Source organism: Pristiophorus japonicus, chromosome 23 (assembly GCF_044704955.1).
Source record: "Pristiophorus japonicus isolate sPriJap1 chromosome 23, sPriJap1.hap1, whole genome shotgun sequence".
NCBI classification, from domain to species: domain Eukaryota; kingdom Metazoa; phylum Chordata; class Chondrichthyes; family Pristiophoridae; genus Pristiophorus; species Pristiophorus japonicus.
This window is the reverse complement of record NC_091999.1, coordinates 40,579,401-40,592,427: the sequence shown is the minus strand read 5'-3', so window position 1 is coordinate 40,592,427 and position 13,027 is coordinate 40,579,401. Positions and strand designations below refer to the sequence as shown.

General features: G+C 47.4%; 1 protein-coding gene and 1 pseudogene across 2 annotated transcripts in view; one reads left to right on the top strand and one right to left on the bottom strand.

Moving 5' to 3' along the window:
• LOC139235648 (histone-lysine N-methyltransferase PRDM9-like) overlaps positions 1–11,354 on the top strand; it is a 39,860-nt gene extending 28,506 nt beyond the window's left edge. For both annotated transcript variants that reach the window (XM_070866698.1, XM_070866697.1), the window contains one exon: positions 9,851–11,354. In XM_070866698.1, the coding sequence (XP_070722799.1) occupies positions 10,204–11,046 (843 nt within the window). In that variant the 5' untranslated portion in view covers positions 9,851–10,203 and the 3' untranslated portion in view covers positions 11,047–11,354. The remainder of the gene's footprint in view (positions 1–9,850) is intronic.
• The window catches only part of LOC139235649 (zinc finger protein 16-like), a 69,537-nt pseudogene that overhangs the window by 44,750 nt on the left and 11,760 nt on the right, over positions 1–13,027 (bottom strand).

Here is a 13,027-nt window from a genome sequence, read left to right as displayed (position 1 = left end):
GTTCCCCTCCCCTGAAGGTACTGACTCTGGCTGGGTTCAGTTCTACACTCACTGGTTCCCCTCCCCTGAAGGTACTGACTCTGGCTGGGTTCAGTTCTACACTCACTGGTTCCCCTCCCCTGAAGGTGCTGACTCTGGCTGGAACAAGTTCTACACTCACTGGTTCCCTCCCCTGAAGGTGCTGACTCTGTCTGGGTTCAGTTCTACACTCACTGGATCCCCTCCCTCTCCTCCCCTAAAGGTGTCGACTCTGGCTGGAACAAATTCTACAATCACTGATCTCCTCCCCTTAAGGTGCTGAATGTGGCTGGAATCTGTTCCAAACTCACTGGCTCCCCTCTCATCCAATGCAGATGCTGAATCTGTCTGGTTTCAGTTCTGCACTCACTGGTTAACATAAGAAATAGGAGGAGGTGTAGCCCATCTGGCCCCTCGAGCCTGCTCCTCCATTTAATACCATCATCGCTGATCTGATCATGGACTCAGGTCCGCTCCCCATAACCACTTATTCCCTTATCGTTTATAAATCTGTCTATTTATGTCTTAAATTTATTAAATGTCCCGGATTGCACAGCTCTCTGAGGCAGTGAATTCCACAGATCCACAACTCTCCAAGAAGAAATTTCTTCTTTTAAGTGGGCGGCCCCTTATTCTAAGATTATGCCCTGTAGTTCTCGTCTCCCCATTATCAGTGGAAATTCCTTTCTGCATCCACCTTGTCAAGCCCCCTCATAATCTTACACATTTCGTTAAGATCACCCCTTATACTTCTGAATTCCAATGAGTAGAGGCCCCACCCCAACCTTTTCTCATAAGTCAACCCCCTCATAGAAACATAGAAACATAGAAAATAGGTGCAGGAGTAGGCCATTCGGCCCTTCGAGCCTTCACTGCCATTCAATGAGTTGATGGCTGAACATGCAACTTCAGTACCTCATTCCTGCTTTCTCGCTATACCCCTTGATCCCCCTAGTAGTAAGGACGACATCTAACTCCTTTTTGAATATATTTAGTGAATTGGCCTCAACAACTTTCTGTGGCAGGGAATTCCACAGGTTCACCACTCTCTGGGTGAAGAAGTCTCTCCTCATCTCGGTCCTAAATGGCTTATTCCTTATCCCCAGACTGTGACCCCTGGTTCTGGACTTCCCCAACATTAATAAGAACATAAGAACATAAGAATTATAAAAACATAAGAATTAGGAGCAGGAGCAGGCCATCTAGGCTCTCGAGCCTGCTCCGCCACTCAGCAAGATCAAGGCTGATCTGGCCGTGGACTCAGCTCCACTTACCCGCCCGCTCCCCATAACCCTTAATTCCCTTATTGGTTAAAAATCTATCTATCTGTGATTTGAATATATTCAATGAGCTAGCCTCAGCTGCTTCCTTGGGCAGAGAATTCCACAGTTTCACAAACCTCTGGGAGAAGAAATTCCTTCTCAACTTGGTTTTAAATTGGCTCCCCCATATTTTGAGGCTGTGCCCCCAAGTTCGAGTCTCCCCGACAAGTGGAAACAACCTCTCTCTGTCCTGTCTATCTCATCCCTGGAATTAACCTTGTGACAATTCTCTGAACTGCCTCCAAAGCAAGTATATTCTTTCATAAATATGGAAACCAAAACTGCACACACTATTCCAGGTGTGGCCTCACCAATACCCTGTATAGCTGTAGCAAGACTTCCCTGCTTTTATACTCCATCCCATTTGGAATAAAGGCCAAGATTCCATTTGCCTTCCTGATCACTTACTGCACCTGCATACTATCCTTTTGTGTTTCATGCACAAGTACCCTCAGGTCTTGCTGTACTGCAGCACTTTGCAATCTTTCAACATTTAAACAATAACTTGCTGTTTAATTTTTTTCTGCCAAAGTGCCTGACCTCACACTTTCCAAAATTATACTCCATCTGCCAAATTTATGCTCACTCACTCAGCCTGCCAATGTCCTTTTGCAGGTTTTGTGTCCCTGCCTCACACATTGCTTTTCCTCCCATCATTGTATCATCAGCAAACTTGGCTTCGTTACACTCGGTCCCTTCTTCCAAGTCATTAATATGGATTGTGAATAGTTGGAGTCTCAGCACTGATCCCTGCGACACCCCACTAGTTACTGATTGTCAACCCAAGAAACAACCATTCATCCTGACTCTCTGTTTTCTGTCAGTCAGCCAATCCTCCATCCATGCTGATATATTACCCCCAAACCAGTGAACTTTTATCCCCTCTCTCTTCCCCCCGCCTCCCCTGAAGTTACTGACTCTGGCTGGGTTCAGTTCTACACTCACTGGATCCCCCCCCCTGAAGGTGTTGACTCTGGCTGGTTTCAGTTCTACACTCACTGGTTCCCCTCCCCTGAAGGTACTGACTCTGGCTGGGGTCAGTTCTACACTCACTGGTTCCCCTCCCCTGAAGGTACTGACTCTGGCTGGGTTCAGTTCTACACTCACTGGTTCCCCTCCCCTGAAGGTGCTGACTCTGGCTGGGTTCAGTTCTGCACTCACTGGTTCCCCTCCCCTGAAGGTACTGACTCTGGCTGGGTTCAGTTCCAGACATTGACATCATTCACTTTGTTCCTGCACCAAGATGGCCACACATGCGCTCTGCTACTCACTGAATCAAAATAGCGGAGCGCTGAGCCTGCCTTCCTGAATGAAGATGGCCACTGTTAGCCTGAGCCTGTGACCGGGAGAAAGCCTCGAAACTGCAACCGCCGATATTCCGGTTATTATTCCGGGCTTGCAGCGGGCATCGTTTTTTTATGAAGCCTCCCCGGCTCCCCGCTGGTCCATTTCTCCGCTCTGTCCCGCTGAAAAGGACACTTCTGAGGAGCCTGTACAAAATGTGTCGCCACCGCCATTACACGCACAGCGCATGCTCACTGAGCTCCTATAGTCTGGGTGCAGCACATTCTCCCCCGTGGGGCACGCTGGGTACATAAGACCATGAGAAATAGGAGCAAGAGTGGGCCACCCGGACCCCCGAGCCTGCTCCCCATTCAATAAGGTCATGGCTGGTCTGATCACAGACTCAGCTCCACTTCCCTGCCCGCTCCCCAGAACCCTTCACTCCCTTACCACACCTGGAGTCCTATGCACTGTTTTGGTCTCCTTCTCTCAGGAAGGATAGGCTTGCCTTGCTTCGATACAGAGTAAAGCTTCCTCAACACTATCCCACTAGACATTCCAAGGTGAGATATGGAGTATATCTCCCTCAACCTGTCCCATGCATTCCAGAGTGGATACTGCATTGGTTAGATAATGAATAAAGCTCACTCTACACTATCCTATCAAACACTCCCAGGATAGGTACAGCACGAATTAAATATACAGTAAATCTGTGCCAAAGGAACTGTACCCCAGTGAGAGTCAGTGCCAGAGGAAACTACAGCATGTGATAGATACAGAATAAATCTCCCTCTACACTGTTCTGAACAAGCCCAGGGCAGGTAAAGCACGGGTTAGATGATCATAGCTGGCCCCTCGAACGAGGATGATTTGCTTCCACATGAGTTCACAGATGTTTCAATGAAGGACCCAATGTTCCAGTCCTGACCTCCAATTGAGGAGGTGGAAGATGCCGATGGGTGGATTGTTTTTAACGTGTGGTGACCGTTGCACACCAGCCACGACACGGGCATGACAGAGCTAGGATTGGTCCAGTGGCAAGGGTTAATCAGGATTACTGGAGACCTGTTTTGCTGTACGGAGCTAGTGTGCACAAATATAACAGTGTGGGCTGGTCCGTGCTGCCCCTGGGCTCTCGCCTCTTTTGCACCCGGTACCCTCATTCGCCGCACCTCCGCCACGATCTCTCGCCACTCCTCCACCACAAACATTCGCTTCACCTCCGCCACGATCCCTCTCCGCTCCCCCTCCAAAAAAACACTCGCCGCACCTCCGCCACGATCTCTTTCCACTCCTCCACCACAAACATTCGCTGCACCTCCGCCACGATCTCTCACGACTCCTCCACCACAAACATTCGCTGCACCTCCGCCACGATCTCTCACGACTCCTCCACCACAAACATTCGCTTCACCTCCGCCACGATCTCTCACCACTCCTCCTCCAAAAAAACACTCACCGCACCTCCGCCACGATCTCCTGCCCCATCTCTGCACCAAACATTCGCTAAACCTCCATCACGATCACTCACCAAATCTCAGGCATGCTCCCTCATCACTCCTCTGCCCCGATCACTCGTCACAAGTCCAGCACATCCTTCCATGTTCCTCTGCTGTACCAGGGCCCTGCCGATGCTCCTGCTCATGGCAATCCAAATGGCAATCTGGGGCCTGATGATGTCACCCAGTCATCTACCTCGAAGCGTCACACATTTGTGTCAGCTCACACTGAAGCTGCAGTGGCTCGCTCCTGCTCTTTTTATAGCCCCAACCTGTGGAGATGTTCTCTCGCAGGTTGGGATGGCCCATGATGTGATACATGGGTTAGATACAGTGTAGAGCTCCCGCTACTCTACTCTGCCACATTAAATACTCTCAGGTGAAGTACAGCACGGTTCAAACAGAGAGTAAATCTCTCTCGACACGGTCCCATTAAACAGTCCCAGGGCAGGTACAGCATGGGTTATATCCAGAATAAAGCTCCCTCAACATTGTCGCAACAAACAGACGAGGGCCGCTACAGCATATATGGAGTACATGTCCCACAAACACTCCAGGGCAGGAACAGCACGGGATAATTACAGAGTAATTTCTCCCTCTACACTGTTCCAATAAAAAAATCCCAGGGCAGGTATAGCACAACTATTTCATTGTTGATCTGTAAATCAAGTGCCCCAGATTAAAGCTGGGGTGGGGGGCACTATAACCAACAAAATAAACCAATTAAACTTTGGACATTAAACTTAAATCAAATTAAAATTTGGTTGCTGGGGGTGATGATGCACTCCAGTCACTCCGGCTGAGGAGCTCCTCCCGGAGTCACAGTGCACATTTCGTCCTCCAAGGAGTATAACGGATATGAGTAGGTACACAGTAAGGATCCCAATACACTGTCCCATCACACTCTCCCAGGGCAGGTACAACATGGATTAAATACAGACCAAAGCTTCCGCTATACAGTTCCCAGGGCAAGTACAGTACAGGTTAGACACAGAGTACATCTCCCTCTAACATCCCAGGGCAGATACAGCATTTATTAGATATTGAGGAGATCTCCCTCTATAATGTTCAACCAGACATTCCCAGGGCAGGTACAACACAGGTTAGATACAGAAGAAAGTTCCCTCTACACTGATCTATCAAACACTCCCATCACAGGTACAGCACGGGTTAGATACAGAGTAAAACTCCCTTTACACTGTCCATCAAACACTCCTCGGGCACGTACAGCACTGGGTACAAACAGAGTAACGTTCCCTGTACACTGTCCCAGCAAACATTCCCAGGGCAAGTACACAAATGATAGATACAGAGTAAATTCCCTCTACACTGTCCTATCAGCCACTCCATGGCAGGTACACAAAGGATTATAATGCAAAGTAAATATCCCTCTACATTGTTCCATTAACCATTCCCAGGATAGGTACAGCACGGGTTAGATACAGAGTAAATCTCCCTCTACACTGTCCGATCAAACACACCCAGGGCAGGAACAACACGGGTTACATATTGAGTAAAAATCACTCTACACTGTCCCGTCAAACACTCTGAGCGAAGATACAGCACAGAGTAGATACAGAGAAAAACGTGCTCTACACTATCCCATCAAAAACTGCCAGGGCAGGTACAGCAGGAGTTAGACAGAAATGTTTAGGCTGGATGTTCCAGAATTGAGGCCTGGGCAACAGAAGGCACAGCCACAAAAGCCACCAATGGTTGAACAATTATAATCAGGGATACTCAGAAAGACTGATATCTCATGGGCGGGAGCGGCGGGGAGGTGGGGATGTTGTGGGGGCAGTGTGAGTGGGAATTTTGAGATCAAGGCATTGCTTCACTGTAGGTCAGCGAGCACAGGGGTGATGGGTGAGCTGGACTTGGGCGAGTTCGGACATGGGCAGCCGAGTTTTGGATCAACACTAGTTTATGTAGGTCAGGATGTGGGAGGAGTGCATTGGAATAGTCAAGTCCAGAAGTAAAAAAAGGCATGGATGAGGGCTTCAGCAGTGGATGAGCTGAGGCATGAGCGGAGATGGGCGATGTTACAGAGGTGGAAATAGGCATTCTTAGTTATTTTGTGGATATGTGGTCAAAAACTTATTTCAGGGTTAAGTATGTCACCAAGGTTGTGAACAGTCTGGTTCAGGCTCAGACAGAAGTTGGGGAGAGGGATGGAGTCGGTCACTAGGGAACGGAGCTTGTGGTAATGATGATTTCAAATATCAGAATATTTCACAGGCTATCACGTGCAAAATGTGTGGATGAGTTTTTAATATTCAATTGGTTTCAAAAACCGGTTAACTGATCTAGAAAGTAACGGATTTCAAATCTTATGCAAGACAGTTCAATAAAGGGGTGGTTCAAAAGATTTCAGCTGAGTTTAAAGTGAGACACGGCAGTTAAGTCTACTACAACCACAAATCATGTATGCAAATGGAACAAGTTTGGAGTTTGATATGCGAGAAAGCGAACTAGGTGAGAAGTGATATAAGTTAGATTAAGAAAAAGCCCTAAAAGGGAACAGTCCATAACAGAACATCAATTAATCTCCTCTGATCATGGAGGAATCAAATATTTAACAAACTGTGTTTGAAACAAAGATAATTTATTCAACATTTATAGAGGGTATTAATCTCCAGCTTTACAATCTATATTAACGACTTGGAAAAAGGGACTGAGTGTAACATAGCCAAGTTTGCTGCTGATACAAAGATCGAAGGAAAAGCAATGTGTGAGGAGGACACAACAAATCTGCAAAAGGACATAGACAGGCTAAGTGAGTGAGCAAAAATTTGGCAGATGGACTATAATGTTGGAAAGTGTGAGGTCATGCACTTTGGCAGAAAAAAATCAAAGAGCAACATATTGTTTAAATGGCGAAAGATTGCAAAGTACTGCAGTACAGCAGGACCTGGGGATACTTGTGAATGAAATGCAACAGGATAGTATGTAGTTTCAGCAAGTGATCAGGAAGGCCAATGGTATCTTGGCCTTTATTGCAAAAGGGATAGGGTATAAAAGCAGGAAAATCTTGCTACAGCTATATGTGAGGCCACACCTGGAACACTGCGTGCAGTTTTGGTTTCCATATTTATGAAAGGGTATACTTGCTTTGGAGGCAGCTCAGAGAAGGTTCACTAGGTTGATTCTGGGCATGAGGGGTTTGACTTATGAGGAACAATTAAGCAGGTTGGGCCTCTACTGACTGGAATTAAGAAGAATGAAAGGTGATCTTATCAAAACGTATAAGATTATGAGGGGGCTTGATAAGGTGGATGCAGAGAGGATGTTTCCACTGATAATAGAATTAGAGTGCATGATCTTAGAATAAGGGGCCGCCCATTTAAAAGAGAGATGAGGAGCAATTTCTTCTCTCAGAGGGTTGTAAATCTATGGACTTCACTGCCTCAGAGAGCTGTGGAAGTTGGGCCATTGAATAAATTTAAGACAGAAATAGACAGTTTCTTAAACGATATGGGAATATGGGTCATGGGGAGCGGGCGGGGAAGTGGAACTCAGTCCATGATCAGATCAGCCATGATCTTATTGAATGGCGGAGCAGGCTCGAGGGGCCGTATGGCCTACTCCTGTTGCTATTTCTTATGTTCTTATGTTCAGGTATAGAGGTTATTAAGATAACCAGAAACAAACAAGAGCTGCCAGAATGAACATAGTTCAGTGCCCAATGCAATCTCAGTACATCGTGTTCTAGTCACAAATGCAATCTTTCTCCTCAACTGATTTAAAACTGAGATGAGGAGGAATTTCTTCTCTGAGGGTTGTAAATCTGTGGAATTCTCTGCACCAGAGAGCAGTGGAGTCTGGATCATTGTATATATTTAAGGCGGAGATAGCCAGATTTTTGAGTGATAAGGGAGTAAAGGGTTCTGGGGAGTGGGCAGGGAATGGAGCTGAGCCTATGATCAGACCAGCCATGACCTTATTGAATGGGGAGAAGGCCCGGGGGTCTGGGTGGCCCAGTCCTGCTCCAATTTCTCATGGTCATATGTACCCAGCATGCCCCGCAGGGGAGAATGTGCTGCACCCAGACTACAGGAGCTCAGTGCGCAGGCGCGGGTCCTGGCTGTGTTTGGAGCATGCACGGTGCTTGTAATGGTGGAGGAGACGCGTTTTGTACAGGCTCCCAAGAAGTGTCCCTTTCAGCGGGACGGAGCAGAGTAATGGACCAGTGGGGAGCCGGGGAGGCTTCATAAACAATCGGTGCTCGCCGCAAGCCCGGAATAATAACCGGAATATCGGCGGTTGCAGCTTTGGGGCTTTCTCCCGGTCACAGGCCCAGGCTAACGGTGGCCATCTTGGTGCAGGAAGGCATGTTCACGCCGCCAATTTGATTCACTGAGCAGCACAGCGCATGCGTGGCCATCTTGGTGCAGGAACAAAGTGAATGATGTCAGTGTCTGGAACTGAACCCAGCCAGAGTCAGCACCTTCAGGGGAGGGGAACCAGTGAGTGCAGAACTGAACCCAGCCAGAGTCAGCAACTTCAGGGGAGGGGACTCAGTGAGTGTAGAACTGAACCCAACTAGAGTCAGTACCTTCAGGGGAGGGGAACCAGTGAGTGTAGAACTGAACCCAGCCAGAGTCAGTACCTTCAGGGGAGGGGAACCAGTGAGTGTAGAACTGAACCCAGCCAGAGTCAGTACCTTCAGGTGTGGGGAACCAGTGAGTGTAGAACTGAACCCAGCCAGAGTCAGTACCTTCAGGGGAGGGGAACCAGTGAGTGTAGAACTGAACCCAGCCAGAGTCAGTACCTTCAGGGGAGGGGAACCAGTGAGTGTAGAACTGAACCCAGACAGAGTCAGTACCTTCAGGGGAGGGGAACTAGTGAGTGTAGAACTGAACCCAGCCAGAGTCAGCACCTTCAGGGGAGCGGAACTAGTGAGTGTAGAACTGAACCCAGCCAGAGTCAGTACCTTCAGGGGAGGGGAACTAGTGAGTGTAGAACTGAACCCAGCCAGAGTCAGTACCTTCAGGGGAGGGGAACCAGTGAGTGTAGAACTGAACCCAGCCAGAGTCAGTACCTTCAGGGGAGGGGAACTAGTGAGTGTAGAACTGAACCCAGCCAGAGTCAGCACCTTCAGGTGAGGGGAACCAGTGAGTCCAGAACTGAACCCAGCCAGAGTCAGTACCTTCAGGGGAGGGGAACCAGTGACTGTAGAACTAAACCCATTCATAGTCAGTACCTTCAAGAGAGAGGAACCAGTGACAGTAGAACTAAACCCAGCCAGAGTCAGCATCTTCAGTGGTGGGGAAAGAGGGGAGGGACGGAGAGGACCCAGTGATTGCAGAAATGACCCCAGCCAGAGACCGCTCCATCAGGGGAGCAGAGGTAGGGGAACCAGTGAGTGCGGAACTGAACACAGCCAGACTCAGCATCTTCAGGGGAAGTGGGGAACATCTGAGTGTCGACCTGATCCCAGCCACAGTCAGAACATTCAGGGGAGGAGAGGGACGGGAACCAGTGAGTGTAGAACTGAACCCAACCAGAATTGGTGGTGAAAACTGGGAGTGGAGGAGAAACAGGCTAGAAATGTGTGTTGATTTGGATTTCAGTGCTGCAGGAGGGACAATGTGTGGGACAGGGATTTACAGCTTTGGAAGAAAAAGAGAGGAAAGAATGTTAAATGGAAACTAGATGTGTATATCCTGAATTTGTGTCTTGTACTGACAGTGATGAGTTTTGTTATCTCCTTTTACATCGTATTAGAAGGGGAGATTTTCAGACAGGAAACACAAACTAAACATCGCGTCAAGATCTGATGGAGTCAATCGATTCATCAGGACCTGAATATCATCGGCCTTTGAAAGTGGAAGGAGAAATGTTTGTCTGTTCTGTCTGTGCGAAAAGATTTCAAATATCAGTGTGACTGGAAAAGCACTGAGACACACATACCCGAGTGAGTGTTCCAGTGCACTGCCTGTGGAAAGAGCTTTAACCAGTTACACAGTCTGAAGAAACATCGCACCATTCACAGCGGGGAGAAACTGTAAACGTGTTGTGTGTGTGGGCGAGGCTTCAACTGATCGTCCAACCTGGAGAGTCACAAGGATACCCGCACCATGGAGAAACCGTGGAAATGTGGGGACTGTGGGAAGGGATTCAGATCACCATCTCTCCTGGAAATTCATCAACACAGTCACACTGGGGAGAGGCCGTTCACCTGCTCTGAGTGTGGGAAGCGATTCACTCAGTCATCCGACCTGCTGAAACACCAGCGAGTTCACACTGGGGAGAGGCCGTTCACCTGCTCGGAGTGTGGGAAGGGATTCACTTGTTCATCCAACCTGCTGAAACACCAGCGAGTTCACACTGGGGAGAGGCCGTTCACCTGCTATGAGTGTGGGAAGGGATTCACTTGTTCATCCAACCAGCTGACACACCAGCGAGTTCACACTGGGGAGAGGCCGTTCACCTGCTCTGAGTGTGGGAAGGGATTCACTCGGCCATCCATCCTGCAGTCACACCAGCGAGTACACACTGAGGAGAGGCCGTTCACCTGCTCGGAGTGTGGGAAGGGATTCAATTGTTCATCCAACCTGCTGGCACACCAGCAAGTTCACACTGGGGAGAGGCCGTTCACCTGCTATGAGTGTGGTAAAGGATTCACTTGTTCATCCAACCTGCTGACACACCAGCGAGTTCACACTGGGGAGAGGCCATTCACCTGCTCGGAGTGTGGGAAGGGATTCACTCAGTCATCCGACCTGCTGAGACACCAGCGAGTACACACTGGGGAGAGGCCGTTCACCTGCTCGGAGTGTGGGAAGGGATTCACTCAGTCATCCGACCTGTTGAGACACCAGCGAGTACACACTGGGGAGAGGCCGTTCACCTGCTCGGAGTGCGGGAAGGGATTCACTCAGGCATCCCACCTGCTGAAACACCAGCGAGTTCACAAGTGATTGCAGGAGTTGGATTCTACTGTTATTGAGGCTGTTAATCACATCCCGACTGAACCATGTTCATTCTGACAGTTGGGGTTTGTTTCTGTTGATGTTAATAACCCGATAACTGGGCTGGATTTTAATATTCTGGATATATTGCTGATTGTGTTCTCAGGGATGCAGTGTCCATTTAAGAAACACTGTGGGTTATCTTTCCCCTTAATTCAGCAATTCTCAACAGAAATTTACTTTGCAATAAAGTTATGAACTTTTACTTTAATCCTAAATTGATCTTTGGTACAAAATCTACAATAGTGTGTGAAAGTTTCCACTGAATAAAATCTCCAATTGGAAAGAGCTTGCTGACAATTCTTAATGCCTTGCTCATTACACACAGTGGCCCCTCCATATCCACCAGAAAGAAGGGGAATGAGAATTGGTGGGGAATCAGTGTACCCAAATGTTGTTGTTCCCATCTGGGTGGATCAATCCTCTCGGCACGAGAATGGAGACAAGTCCAGACCAAAACTGTGCGCAGTAGCCCAGGTGTGGTCTTACAGTTGTAGCAGGACTTCCCTACTTTTAGACTCCATCCCCTTTGCAATAAAGGCCAGCATTCAGTTTGCCTTCCTGATTATTGCTGTACCTGCATGCAAACATTTTGAGTTTCATGCACAAGAATCCCCAGATCTCTCTGTATAACAGCATTTTATAATCGTCCACATCTAAATAATAATTTGCTTTTTTTTCCTACCAAAGGAAATCACCTGATATTTTACCACATTATAGTCCATCTGCCAGATTTTTGCCCACTCATTGAACCTATCTATATCCCTTTGTAGATTCTTTGCGTCCTCCTCACAACTTGCTTTTCCACCTATCTTTGTACCATCGGCAAATTTGGTTATGTTACACTCGGCCCCTTCATCCAAGTCATTAATATAAATTGTAATTAGTTGAGGCCCCAGTACTTATCACTGCGGCGCCCCACTAGTTACTGTTTGCCAACCTGAAAATGACCCATTTATCCGGACTCTCTGTTTTCTGTTAGTTCAGCAATCCTCTCTTCATGCTGATATATTACACCCAACCCCATGAGCTCTTAGCATGTGCAGTAATATTTTGTGTGGCACCTTATTGAATGCTTTCTGGAAATCAAAATATACAACATCAAATGATTCTCCCTTATCCACTCTGCTCGTTACATCCTTAAACAACTACAGCAAATTTGTCAAACATGATTTCCCTTTCATAAAACCATGCTAACTCTGCCTAACTGCAGTATGGTTTTCTAAATGTCCTGCTAGTACTTCCTTAATGATGAACTCGAGTATTTCCCACTGACAGATGGTAAGCTAACTGATGTATAGTTTCCTGCTCTCTGTCTCCCTCCTTACTTGAATAGGCATGTTACATTTGCAGTTTTCCAGTCCACTGGGACCTCTTCAGAATTCAGGGAATTTTGGTGGATTACAACTAATGCATGCACTATCTCTGCAACTAATTATTTTAAGACCTGAGGATGCATGCCATCAGGTCCAGAGGACTTGTCCACCTTTAGTCACATTAGTTTGATTAGCACTTTATCTGCAGTGATAGTGATTGTTTTAAGTCATCCCCCCCAACTCCCCCTCCGCAATAGCTCCTTGGTTAGCAACTGTTGGGATGTATTTAGTGTCCTCTACCGTGAAGCCTAATACAAAATATTCATTCAAAATCTCTGCCATTTCCGTGTTTCCCATTAGTAATTCTCCAATGTCATCCTCTAAGCGAGCAATGTTTACTTTAGATACTCGTTTCCTTTTTATGTCCCTGTAGAAGCTCTTACTGTCTGTTTTTATATTTCTTGCTAGTTTGCTCTCATCTGCTATCTTCTCTGTCTTTTTCATTTTTTAGTCGTCCTTTGCAGGTTTCTAAAAATTCCCAATCCTCTGGCCTTCCACTGTCCTTCACAACATTATCTGCCATTTTTTCCAATTTGATACCATCCTTTACTTCC